This window comes from Mesoplodon densirostris, chromosome 20, assembly GCF_025265405.1.
Source record: "Mesoplodon densirostris isolate mMesDen1 chromosome 20, mMesDen1 primary haplotype, whole genome shotgun sequence".
Taxonomy (NCBI): Eukaryota; Metazoa; Chordata; class Mammalia; order Artiodactyla; family Ziphiidae; genus Mesoplodon; species Mesoplodon densirostris.
Genome location: NC_082680.1, coordinates 30,161,846 through 30,175,668, shown reverse-complemented (window position 1 = coordinate 30,175,668; position 13,823 = coordinate 30,161,846). Strand labels below are relative to the sequence as shown.

Sequence of the window (13,823 nt, the reverse complement as noted above, 5' to 3'; positions counted from 1 at the left end):
TATGCTTATGAATACACATGAGAAGGAAATGACAATAAAACTTTAACAGAGTATCTCTGGATGACAGGACCATATATGACCAGTTTCTTGAGACTTTTCTAGATTTTATGTGTTTTCTATGATGGGGATCATTATAAAGAGGGTGATGATGATGATGATGATAAGTCCTACAATGAACCAAGTACTCTTCTTAGTATTAACATCCACCAACTCATTCAGTCTTTAAAACAACACTTAGAAATAGGTACCATTATTATTCCCATTTTACAGAAGAGAAAAATGAAGTATGTAAGCGAAGTAATGTGTCCATAGTCTCAGAGATCTTAAGTGGTTAAAGCAGTATTCAAACCCAGAGTCTAACTTCAAATGTGTATTCCTAATGACTATATTACATTATCCTTATATTACTATTATAAAATGCTTTTCAAATCAGCTACCCAGTAATTTAAGTTTTGTAAATGTAGTTGCTATATTTTCATCAAGATATTCATAAAAATATGGAAACGGGACCAGGCTAAAGACAAGGATAAGACATATGTAGCAAGCCCCTTCCAGGTCTGCATCAATCCACTTATCCCAAGGTTTAGCTCAGCTCATTCAATTAGTCACACTAATTCCACCCGTTAGATATATCATCTGTTCCTTCATTCATTCAACAAACAGTTAATAGGCACTTACTAAGACAATGTGCCAGGCACTATGTTAAACACAGAATGGACTTTACACTGTCGTGACAAGGGTGGTAACCAGATGGTCACTTAAACAAATGAGATGTTTTATGAGACAAATACTACAAAAAAAAATTCCGAAGTATTAAATTTGGTAGTAATGAAAGGACCAGTTCTTCCAGAAGACATAATAATCCTAAATGTGTATGCACCTAATAACATAAACACTGAAGAACACACTTCAAAACACATACAGCAAAAATTTATAGAACTGAAAGGAGAAATAGACAACGTCATAATCACAGCTGGGGATTTTAACACACCTCTCTCGGACACTGAAGGGCAAACAGATAAACACACACACACACAAAATATACAAGATTTGAACAAGACCATTAATTAACTTGACATTTATAGAATAATATATCCAACAACTGCAAGATACACTTTTCTTTTTAATTGAACATGGAACATTCACCAAAATAGACCATATGCTGGACACTAATTCAAATCTCAATAAATTGAAAAGAACTGAAATCACAGGGAGTATGTTCTCAATGGAATTAAACTAGAAATCAAAAACAGATAACCAGAATATTCTCAAATATTTGGAAATCAGCAATACACTTTTAATAACATATGAGTCAAAGGAGAAATCACAGTGTAACTTAGAAAATATTATGAACTGAACAATAAGGAAAATATAACACATCAAATTTAATGAAAGAAACATACAATTTTTTAAGCAGTTCATCCTTCCTTCAAGTTTCAAATTGCTACTTTTCTCATTTTGATTTAGCCTAATTATGTTAGCCAAGGTGGGTCCAATTCCTCCAAGTGCAGGACAGAGCCCTCCTTGGTCTTTTCTAAACACCATAAAAGAATCTTGAAAATGCTGTGCCTATAACTGGTTTTGTATCTGACCTTCCCTTTATCTGGAAAATTACATATTACACTACCTATTGGATTGGCCAAAAAGTTCATTCTGTCAGTGAATATGTTGTTCAATAAAGTTCTTCGTGAAAATTTAAAATGTGTCTTTTATTTGTACTTAAAACCGAACAAACTTTTTGGCCGACCCAATATCTTTTCTAAGGCAGTATCACTTTTAAGTGATTATTCTTGCTAAAGCAATGGTTTCGACATAAAACCTTCCTGTGCAATTTAAATATACTAAAAATTTATTAAGAATAATAGTTTGACTTCCCCAGAAAAAGAGTGCTATATAAATGCAAGAGAACTTATATCTACAACTAGTTTTCTTTTCTTTTTTCTTTTTCTTTTTTTTTTTTTGCAGTATGCAGGCCTCTCACTGTTGCGGCCTCTCCCGTTGCAGAGCACAGGCTCCGGATGCGCAGGCTCAGCGGCCATGGCTCACGGGCCCAGCCGCTCCGTGGCATGTGGGATCTTCCGAGACCGGGGCACAAACCCGTGTCCCCTGCATCGGCAGGCGGACTTTCAACCACTGCACCACCAGGGAAGCCCTACAACTAGTTTTGACACTATACAAGGTAGTCAAAACAGTTATGTTCATAGCCTCTTTTGAAATGCTTTCTTGTTTTTCTAACTTCCTTCAACCTACTCTGTTTTATATATCAAGAAAGGTATATTCTAAATATTCTGTGAAGTATACTTTATGTGGATAACTAATTTGTAAAGAATTAGAACAACATAATTTGGCTAACGTTAAAAAAATAAAAGCACACAGCATTAAGAACATCTATAAGAGGGACATCTGACCCTGTTAAGGAAGTTGAGGAAGTCTTTCTTAGAGAAGCTGTACTTAAAATGGCAGAGACAGGGGAGCATGTCCAGCAGAAGGAACAGCACGTGTCAAGGCCCTGTGGCAGAGGACGACATGTAGACCAATAGAGCTGAAGTATTTCACGTTTAATGGCTCAGTAGAGAAAGATGAGCCTACAAATAAATACATTAAAGGAGCATCCAGAAACAGAAAATAATACTAGAAGAACATTCTACACAAAAGCCAAGGAAAGGGGTTTCTTCAAGGAGAAAATGGTCAACATAGTTGAATGCTACTGAAAGGTCCAGAAGCATGAAGACCTAAAGATGTCTGTTGGATTTCGGAACACGGAGGTCACAGTTGTTATTTCTTCTTAGTAAGCCTCAGTTGCTTAGCCTAATTGGCAGAGTAGGAGGTGAAGTGAGTAGAAGAGAAGCACAGTATTATAGAATAATTCCAATTATGCAAAATGTTAGTGTGTGTATGTATAGTTCACAGAAACAACAAAAAAAGGGAAGACATACACTGAAATTAGTGAATACATACAGACAGAGATTATGGATGACTTTTGTTTATATTTTTGTAATAATATTAATTTTTTTACAATGTGCAAATGTTATAGAAACAAAAAAGGCTTTTAATTTGTCACTTTCAAATTATATAGAGCCAGAAGAAAATGATAAAGTCCAGAATTAATTCTGCAGATACCTTTACGTATGGATTTAGCAGCATAATCTTTTAATGAAAGGAAGAGGGAGGTGAGTGTTTATTTGGGCTTCTTATTGTAGAACAGGATAAACAAAAGTAACATTCTAAAAATCATTATATTTTAGACAGGTAATGTCAAAAGGTATGAATAATTTTACCCTTCCTATTCAGAATCTCTCTGAAGTCATGTTTTACAAAATTGTTACATTTGAAAAGTTAGATGTTTAAGGGGGAGAAAGTCGGCAGTCACAAGGAGCTGTAAACGATACTAAAGATGACTGATCTTACAACCTTTCATAGTCTTTTATACTCTTGCCTCCACTTACCCAGTGGCACACTTCTTGTATTCATTGCCAGAGAAACCACAATTGCCAAATCTGTCACCTTTGGAATTCACATCAATGAAACAATCCCTTGGAGCAGCCTTGGCTTCTGTAACATCAAAAAAAAATTTTTTGTGTGCACCTGAAACTAACACAACATTGTAAATCAACTATACTCCAATAAGATTAAAATTAAAAAAAATTTTTTTAAGTTATGGCAATTTAATTCAGAAATACAAGTATTCCCTACGACAGTCCATAATCCTGGATAAACTGCCTCAACACCTCTGAAAAGGTTTCAGGGCCTACAGATAAAAGATTTTGTTCCACATTTTATAATTAACAACAAAATGTGAAAGTAAAGCTTAGATGGTACTTAAAAGTTAGCCTGGACTCGAGCACTCAAGTCCTCAAAGTGTCATTAAACAAGATGAAATTATTAACCATGATGGGACTTCCCTGGTGGTGCAGTGGTTAAGAATCCGCCTGCCAATGCAGGGGACATGGGTTCAAGCCCTGGTCCGGGAAGATCCCACATGCTGCGGAGCAACTAAGCCCGCAAGCCACAACTACTGAGCCCGCGAGCCACAACCACTGAAGCCCAAGTGCTTAGAGCCCGTGCTCCGCAACAAGAGAAGCCACCACAAGGAAAAGTCAGCACACGCAATGAAGAGTAGCCCCCGCTTGCTGCAACTAGAGAAAGCCCGTATGCAGCAACAAAGACCCAACGCAGCCAGAAATAAATAAATAAATTTATATTAACCATGATGAAATTAAAAACTATGCATAGTATGGCAGCACTTTCAGCATACTAATTCTCATTGCTCTCAAACACAGGTCTACTGCACCCCTGGTTAGATCAGGCTGGGAGGGTTGGTGAAAACACTTCCAGGTATTATTTTTTTTAATTTATCATATATGGATGCTTAATTTAGGTATTAATTACATTGACAAATAGCCATGACAGCTAATAAAGTATCAATCCATTCTTGTTTTCTTATATTTTATATATGTACCACTTAATGTTTGATTTTTCCACTTAATTATATATTCCTAAAAATATTTTATTTGTAAATATTTTGGAGCCAAAATGGCAGTACATTCTATCTAATAATGGAAATTCATGTGTCTGTCTTACACACCTGATACTACGTTGTTCAGTTTACAAGAAAATGGATATGTGGTGAAAGGTGTTGGAAGAAAAAAGAGGTGGAGGATCAAGTAATCTGAAAATGGGTGCAGAATACTTGCACGGGATAAACGTCACATGGCAATAACTCTAGCAAAGCACATGCTCACACTCACATTTATATTAGGAAAAAGTGACTAAATTAATAATAAGCCCCCCCCCCAACAATGTGGTTCCTTCAGTCGTCCTAGACTTTTTTGCAGGCCTCTACAAAGATAATATACTTGCTAAATAATAGCATTTGCTTCTCTAAAATGCCTATCTGTAAGTACTTTTTTGGTCTGCAGTAACCTGTCCATTCCTGCAAAATATATCAGAAGTTCACAGATCTCTACCACTGTGTCCCATGACCTGACTAACATAAATGAAGTCCCATTTCATGCTTAGTCTTCTCTCCTCCGACCCTAACTGATCAAGGTTCCCATGACCCCCTCCTTGGGTGTGATTAATTTGCTAGAGTGGTTCACAGAACTCAGAGAAACATTTTACTCACTAGATTACTGGTGTATTATCAAAGAATATAACTCAGGAACAGCCAGATGGAAGAGATGCATAAGGCAAGGTATAGAGAAAGGGGCTTGGAGGTTCCAGGCCCTGCCAAGTGCGACACTCTCCCTGCATCTCCACTTGTTCACCAAGCCAGAAGCTCTCCAAACCCTGTCCTTTTGGGTTTTCATGGAGGCTTCATTACATAGGCATGATTGATTAAATCACTGGCCACTTGTGAGTACGGCAATCTCCAGTCCCAGAGGTGGGGGAACTGAAAGTTCCAACTGATAATCACAGGGTTAGTTCCCTGGCAACCAGCCCCATTCTTAAGTCACTGAGGGGCTTTCCAAAAGTCACTTCATTGACATAACACAACACTTTTACAGCTCTTATCACTTGGGAAATTCCAAGGGTTTTAGGAGCTCATGACAGGAACTGGACAAAGACCAATTTTTTTGGTTTGTTATAAATCACAACATCACAACAGTCAACACTGCTGTACCTAAATTTATAATTAATCCATATTAAGAGGATGGAGAATGAAAAATGAGCATGAGTAGGATGAGAGCTGACAAGTGTTGAGAGAAAAGAAGGTAAGAAATTAAATTCTCATCCTCTGCAGTGAAAAATTAAGTTAATACCTAGAATGGAAAAATCAAAAAGTAGCATTACCAAGAAATTATCTAAAGACCTGGAGCAAGTAACAAAGTAATCGGCTAGAAATCAGCAAGAAAAGGTAAAAATGGTTGCCTTAAGGGATGGGGCTATTATGTGGAGGCACACTTTACTTTTTCATAAAATCTTGTGAATGATTTGGCTCTTTAATCTACTGTATGTATAACTTTGATAAAAATGAAATATTTAAAAAGAGACACAATAAAAAATATATTAAATACTACTAGGAAAAGAATGGATTCCATTTATATAATAGAATACTCTAATGCTCTATGATCTAAATATAGCAATACAGATGGATTGCAGAAATATTTTGAGTGAACAATGAAAATAGAAGACCCATATGTATGTCCCCATACTATTTACATGCATTTATTAAAGCTAGAATACAATACTGTGTATATATATGTATACATATAATGTTAATATACACAGGATAGAGAGGTGAGAAAGTATGATAAAAACAAAAATCACCAACTGAACTTGGACACATCAAATTCATGACCATCATTGCCTACAGAGAAGGAAAGAGGGAGACACGACAGGAGAGAGCAAATGGGAGAATTTCAATTTTAGCAATAATGTTTGCTTTCCATTTTTAACAAAAACTAAAACAAAAAAATAAAATCAAAGCAATCAATATAAATAAAATATCTTACTTGAGCCAAAGATGACTTGACACTGAGCATCATAATATTGGCACATGCCATTGTAACAATAGGCTCTGTTATTCTGGCAAGGGTATCCATTCTGAATAAAAACATCTGGCTGACAGAACTGAGAAGAACCGTTGCAATATTCTGGAACATCACATTCATTGGTTTTTCCTCGGCACAAAGTACCTCCTGGAAGGAACTAGGGTAATAGGATTGAAATTGAACAGGAATATCAGGAAAATTCCCACAAATTAATCAAATTGGAAACCACAGTATTTATATCTATAAAAAGTTCTAACAAAAACAAAAGATTAAATAACCCAATAGAAAAATGAACAAAGGCCCATAATAGGCTATTCATAAAAGTCATGAAACATGGAAAATGAAAAAGCATAGCCTCATTGATAACCAAAAGAAATGCCAATTAAACTAAGATATAAAAGCACTTTACAACTATCAAACTAACCTGGATCGTAACACTGGCTAGCAACCAATGTTAGTACGAGGAAACCAAAATAGTGCTTACATGATGTAATCAATACTGTACACTGTACAGTAATCAGTGTATTGATTATACTGGCAATTACAGACTGGCACATTTGTAGAAGGTATATAAAATGTGTGTCAAAAATTTTCATATGTATACTGTCCCAACAATTCCACTTATAAGCAAATATTGGAAGCTATCTAAATGTCCATCATTAGTAGACCAGATAAAGAAATTATGGTACAGCCATACAAAGGAATACTAGCTATATAACCTTGTAGAACTACATGAATGGAAGAAAATCCATGGTATCTTACTGAAAAAAGTACATAGTAAAAATATGTATACCCATGTTTACCCACTTTCACATAGACACACCTACACACACACTCATACTCACATTTACATAGGAAAAAGTGACTAATAACAAATTATCAAACAATGGCTACCTGAAGAGGGTAAAATGACAGAGCGTCTTTCAGTGTCTACTTTCTATTGTTGAACTTTTAATGAAAAACAAGATCACTCTTAAATCAGAAAAAAAAAGTTTTTACTTAAGAAAAAAATCTCTTTAGACCATTTGTCATAAAAGAACATGACACAAAACTGCAAACAAGTGTCATAAAACTTTTCATGTAATCATGTAATAAAACTAGTGCTCTCTTACAGATCAGAAAAAACCAACTTTGATATATGCATATTTTTCCTTTTTCTATTTTTTCCAAATAGGGAGGAATTCCCTACCCAACAGTCTTGACAACAGTCGCCATATGCACATTCAGCAGATGATTTAAGTTTACAAGTACTTCCTTCACAACAAGGGTCCAATTCACATTCCTGTGAAGAGAAAATGACTGTCAATAAAGAAATAAATTATTGTCATCTATATTCATTAATAAAATTCTTATCTTAGACCTATGCTTCCTTCTAACCTGACTGTAACAGTTACTCTCTGGAAACAGTCCCTTACTATCCTTCTGGATTTATCAGTGACTCTTTAGCTATTATCTAGGTCTCAACATATTTCAAAGGACTGAAATCACAGAAAGTATGTGTCTTAGTCTGCTGGGATTGCCAGAGCAAGATACCATAGACTAATGACTTAAACAAAAGAAATTTATTACGTCAGCTCTGAAGGCTAGAGGCCCAAGATCAAAGTTCCAGCCAATTCAGTTTCTGGCGCAGACTCTCTTCCTTAGCTTGCAGACAGCTGCCTTCTTGCTGTGTGCTCACATGGCCTTTCTTCAGTTCATGTGTTCAGAGAGAAAGCAAGCAAACTCCCCAGTGTCTCTTTTTTATAAGGACTCTAATCCTATCAGATCAAGGCCCACCCTTATGACCTCATTTAACCTTAATTACTTTCCTAAAGGTCCCTTCTCCAAATACAGACATACTTGGGGGTTAGGGCTTCAACATATGAATTTGGGCGACACAAACATTCAGTTTATAACAGTGTGCTTAATGATCACAGGAAATTAAGCATCCATAAATGCACTTCTCTTCATGCTCAGGGTCTGACTTCTCTGTTGGGTGGATTTCCACCCACGTGGACATTCTTTTTATCTTGCTTGTCTTCTCTCACCCCACTTTGGCCCACCATGGCTCCCTACCCCTGCCCCAAACCTTCCACCCAGTGACATCTACTCTCCTATGTTCCAACTAATGTCTTCAGATATGAATTGTTTGAGAAGGGAAGGAGAAAGGAGAGGGGGAAAGAAGAAGATAGGAGAACGGAGGAGGAGGAGAGAAGGGGGCAGGGGATATAAGCTTTAATTTGTGAAGAATATTTATTTTCCTATGTTGCAGAATTCTAGGCTGACAGTTTCTTCCTTTCAGAACTATAAATCTGTTCTACTGTCTTCTGCTCCCAAAATCAGTTGCCATTTATACATTTGTTCCCCATTTTCTTCTGACTTCTTGCATTATTTTTTGCTTATCTCAGCACTTTGATTACAATGTGCCTACAATCGTTCTTAGTAATGATTCTGATTTGGCTTTACTTAGTGTTTTAGAATTGTAACTTAACATTTTCTGTTAAATATGGGAAATTTTCAGCCATTATTTCTTTGAATACTTTTCCCATCTCGTTCTCACTCTCCTCTTGGGATTTCACTTATAATTACATTAGGCTCTTTGATATTGCCTACATGTCCCTGATGCTCTGTTCATTTTTCTTTAATCTTTCTTCTTTTTTCTTTAGATTGGATTATTTCTTTTGTTCTACTTCATGTTCATTGACTCTTTTTCTGCCATCTTAGTCTGCTATTAATTCTACCCAGTGAATCTTTCATTTATTAGACTTTTTAGTTCTATAATTTCCATTTGGTTCTTTATTATACATTTCTCTGCTGAGATTCTTCATATGTTTACTCATGAAGACCATATTTTTCTTTAATTCTCTGATGATAAAGAGTGGACTATAATTCATGGCAGCTTTATTCATAATAGCAAAATGTTAGAAACAACCTAGATATCCTTTAATGGGTGAATGGTTAAACAAACTTCAGATAGGCCCTTTGAGCTGGTGGAAATACCAGCCTAAACATTATTCCAAATCTCTGAAGTAATATCCATACAATGGACTGTTACTCACTAATAAAAAATAAAAAAATATTAACACATGCAACAACCTAGACTGACCTCAAAGGCATTATGCTTAGTGAAAAAAAGTCAGTCTCAAAAGGTTATATGTTGTATGAGTCCATTTATTATTATTATTTTTAAAGATCTATTTATTTATTTTTGGCTGTGTCGGGTCTTAGTTGCGGCACGTGGGATCTTCATTGAGGCATGTGGGATCTTTTGTTCCGGCGTGCAGGCTCTTCATTGCAGCTCTCAAGCACCTCTCTAGTTGTGGCATGTGGGTTTTCTCTTCTCTAGTTGTGGCTCCAGCCACGTGGGCTCTGTAGTTTGCAGCACGCGGGCTCTCTAGTTGAGGTGCGTGAGCTCATTGCTTGTGGCACGCGGACTTAGTTGCCCCAAGGCATGTGGGATCTTAGTTCCCTGACCAGGGATCGAGCCTGCATCCCCTGCATTGTAAGGCGGATTCTTTACCACTGGACCACCAGGGAAGTCCCTCCATTTATTATTATTTATTTTAAGTCTTTATTGAATTTGTTACAACATTGCTTCTGTTTTATGCTTTCGTTTTTTGGCCCAAGGCATGTGGAATCTTAACTCCCTGACCAGGGATTGAACGCACACCCCCTTCATTGGAAGGCAAAGTCCTAACCACTGGACCACCAGGGAAGTCCCTCTATTTATTATTGAAATGGCAAACATTGCTGAAATGACAAAATCACAGATGGAAGCCAGGGGCGGGGATAAGGGCTGGAGTCAGGGTGGGTGTATTAACAACAAGGTAGCAGGAGGGTGTTCTTTTGTGGTGATGGAACAGTTCTGTATTTTAATTGAGGTGGGGGTTACATAAATCTATATAAGGGATAAAACAGCATAAAAGTTCACACACACACATGAATGCATGTTAAAATGGTAAAAGCTGAATAAAGTCTGTAATCTAGTTAACATACCAATGTCAGTGTCCTAGTTTTTATGCTGCACTATCATTATATAATTTGTCACCCTTTGGGGGAAACGGCAAAAAATACATAGGACTCTTTGGACTGTTTTTGAAATGGTCTGTCAGTTTATAATAATTTCATAATAAAAATTTGAAAATTTGAAAAATGATCTATACCTTACACCGTACAAAAAATTAAGTCAAAATGTATCATAAACCTAAATGTAAAACCTAAAACAATGGACTCCCCTGGTGGCACAGTGGTTAAGAATCCACCTGCCAACGCAGGGGACACAGGTTCGGGAACCAGGGGACCAGGCTCCCTGGTCCGGGAAGATCCCACATGCCACGGAGCAACTAAGCCTGTGCACCACAACTACTGAGCCTGTGCTCTAGAGCCCGTGAGCCACAACTACTGAGCCCACGTGCCACAACTAGCAAAGCCCACGCGCCTGGAGCCTGTGCTCTGCAACAAGAGAAGACACCGCAATGAGAAGACTGTGCACCGCAATGAAGAGTAGCCCCCCCTCGCCACAACTAGAGAAAGCCTGTGTGCAGCAACAAAGACCTAACGCAACCAAAAATAAATAAATAAAATATAAATAAATGTATTTTTTAAAAAAACCTAAAATGATAAAGCTTCTAGGAGAAAACATTTGCAATCTTGGACTAGGCAAAGATTTCTTAGATGTAACACCAAAAGCACAAAAACATATGTTTCACATATGCAAACAGGTATCAAAACCTAACTTGTATGTGTTAAACGGTGCAGTTCATTGTTGATAAGTGTTTATAATTGCCTGTTTCTTACCCTTTGCTTTGTCTTGACCAAACTTTAGTGAGCCTTCTCTCTTTCCTATATAGGCCCTTGAACTCTGTTTGTCTCCACAAAAAAAAAATGGAACAAGTATCCCCACCCCTTCCCAGCTTCTCCTGGCAATCAGCTGACCAAAAGACAACTTCCTATCAGACCTCACTGGCTATTCTCCCCTGCTTATCCAGCTTCCCCATAAAAGATTCTGCTTATCTCTGTTTGCTCCCACATTTACCCTATAAAAGAAAAACCTTTTTGTTTGATTTTGAGACGCTTCCAGATGTCTGAGATCAGCGTGTTCTCCCTACTACAATAGTCTTTCTTCTGGATAAAGCCTTTTCTTATCTAAGTCCGAATTTGGGTGGTTTTTTTTTACACTGTATTCAATTATACTTCAATACAGCTGTTAATTTTTTTTTCACAACTACTGTGCAAGACAGACAGATGGCTTCATAAAAGAAAAGAGAATCCGGAAATAGACTATGTATACAGGAATTTTGTTTATGGTGAAAGTACCATTTTAAATGGTTTTGCAACAACTGACAATGGGTAAAAGTTAATTCTCTAGCTCGCTCCACATGACCCCCCCACCAGTTATAGAGCTAATACAAAAAACTGTAATTACAAAAATGCTAGAAAAAATTATACAGGGGCTATATGATGATAATCTTGAAACACGAGTAAAACTTGTACCTTGCTCAGTTAACACAACTATGGGGAAAACTAAATGCCGTGACATACTGTTGGTAAAGTGCAAACTGACACAGCCTTTTTGTAGGAAATTTGGTAGTCTCTAATAAAATTAAAAACACGCATACTTTGCAATTCTACCTTTATGTAAGTATCTTAGAGAAATACTTGTATATGTATGTATGCACACACACACACACATACATGGAGCATATACAAGGATGTACTGTTTTCAACAGAAAAATACTAACTACAGTGAGTAAATGTCCTTTAATGAGAGTATGGTGAAATAAATCACAGTATATCCTTATACTGAAATACTAATCAGCAGATTAAAGGATTATGTGTAAATAACATAATGACATGGAAAAAATCTCCAGGATATATTAATAGAAAAAAAAACTCTGCGTGCAATGTATTAAGTCGGATTTCATTTATGTAAAAAAATAAAATCCTAAAACAAACCGAACTATGGTACAAATGTACATACTGTATATAGGTATATAAATGCATAGAATAAAATCTATAAAGAAACACACTAAACTTATAAGAATGATTACCACTGCAGAAGGAAGTGAAAAAATGTATGGGAGAAATAAATGGAAATTTTGCTTGTGCTTGCTATTTGAAACTTTTATACCAAGAAAAACACCTTTGATATTAGAGGGGGAAGAGGTACTGTTTTCAAGAGCAATTTGTAGTGCAAAAGCTCGAGAAGCAAATATAGACTATTTCAACTAGTTCGATAATGAAGTAAACAGTCAGGAGAAATCAAAACATATATAATATTTTAGGAGAATGCCTGGAAAGAAGAGCTTGGTCATCCTAACTGTATAACGTTAATTTAGAGACTAAACATAACCTCATTAGGCTTTATTTTCCTCATTTGAAAATGAGAATATAAAGAAATATCAACCTCCTAGAGTTATTATGAGAATCATACCATGGAAAACATTTAGCAGAGGCTGCTGACATGCAGCAATAGTGCAATGAAGGCCCATGACAATTTTGTCATAAAATACATACTGCCTGGGAATTCCCTGGTGGTCCAGTGGTTAGGACTCTGTGCTCTCACTGCCAAGGGCTCAGGTTAGACCCCTGGTTGGGAAACTAAGACCTCACAAGCCAAGCGGCACACCCCTCCTTCCAGAAAACAAAAACAAAAAACATACTGCCTTTCTAGAATGTAAAGCCTTCTGGCAAAAGCCAGGGATGTGTGGTCAGGTAAGGGAGAAGAAGCAGTACTTGTGGAAAAGATTGAGAACATAGTAAAGTTTACATACAATTGAAGTAATTTCTTTAAAATTTAAATTTATTTTTTTTTAATTTTTAAAATTTAATTAAAAAATTTTTTCCTCCTAAGCCTTGTCTAGGAAGTCTTAAGTAGGCCATTTTGAGAGGAGAATGGCTGAGATATAGAAGAATAATAATAAAGATGGGTACAGACTTATGGCAGTAAATGTGGGTAACAGGTGTGAGAAAGCCAAAGAGAGGTAGGTGAACTGAAGCTTACTAAAGGGAGAACGTTAATTTGAGTAGTAAGAACTTTATTAATGAAGAACTCTGGACAGTGGGCCAGCTTCAATTTATTATTAAAATGAGGTCAACTGAATAAATGTTTCTGCGATGGCAGTGCCAGAATAGTAAAAGCTTATAAGTAAAGAGCCAAGAGAAAAACTGATTCGTTCTTTAAAATAAATAAATGACTCAGTAACCATAACAGAAATGGTAGAAGGTAGCAAAAAAACAGAAGAATAAACATGGCGCTTTCCTGGACACCAAAACAGATGACACCATTGGTTATGTTCTAGGAAGGAGGGGATGATCAATCCCAGGAACATATCCCCACAAGCAAAATAC

The 13,823-nt window shown here is 36.5% G+C and overlaps 1 protein-coding gene across 1 annotated transcript in view; it reads right to left on the bottom strand.

The window, feature by feature from the left end:
* ADAM9 (ADAM metallopeptidase domain 9) overlaps positions 1–13,823 on the bottom strand; it is a 105,247-nt gene that overhangs the window by 39,272 nt on the left and 52,152 nt on the right. The window contains exons 13-15 of the mRNA XM_060086204.1: positions 7,684–7,776; positions 6,456–6,651; positions 3,447–3,552 (exon numbers count right to left, since the gene is read on the bottom strand). Coding sequence (XP_059942187.1) covers positions 3,447–3,552; positions 6,456–6,651; positions 7,684–7,776 — 395 coding nt within the window. The remainder of the gene's footprint in view (positions 1–3,446; positions 3,553–6,455; positions 6,652–7,683; positions 7,777–13,823) is intronic.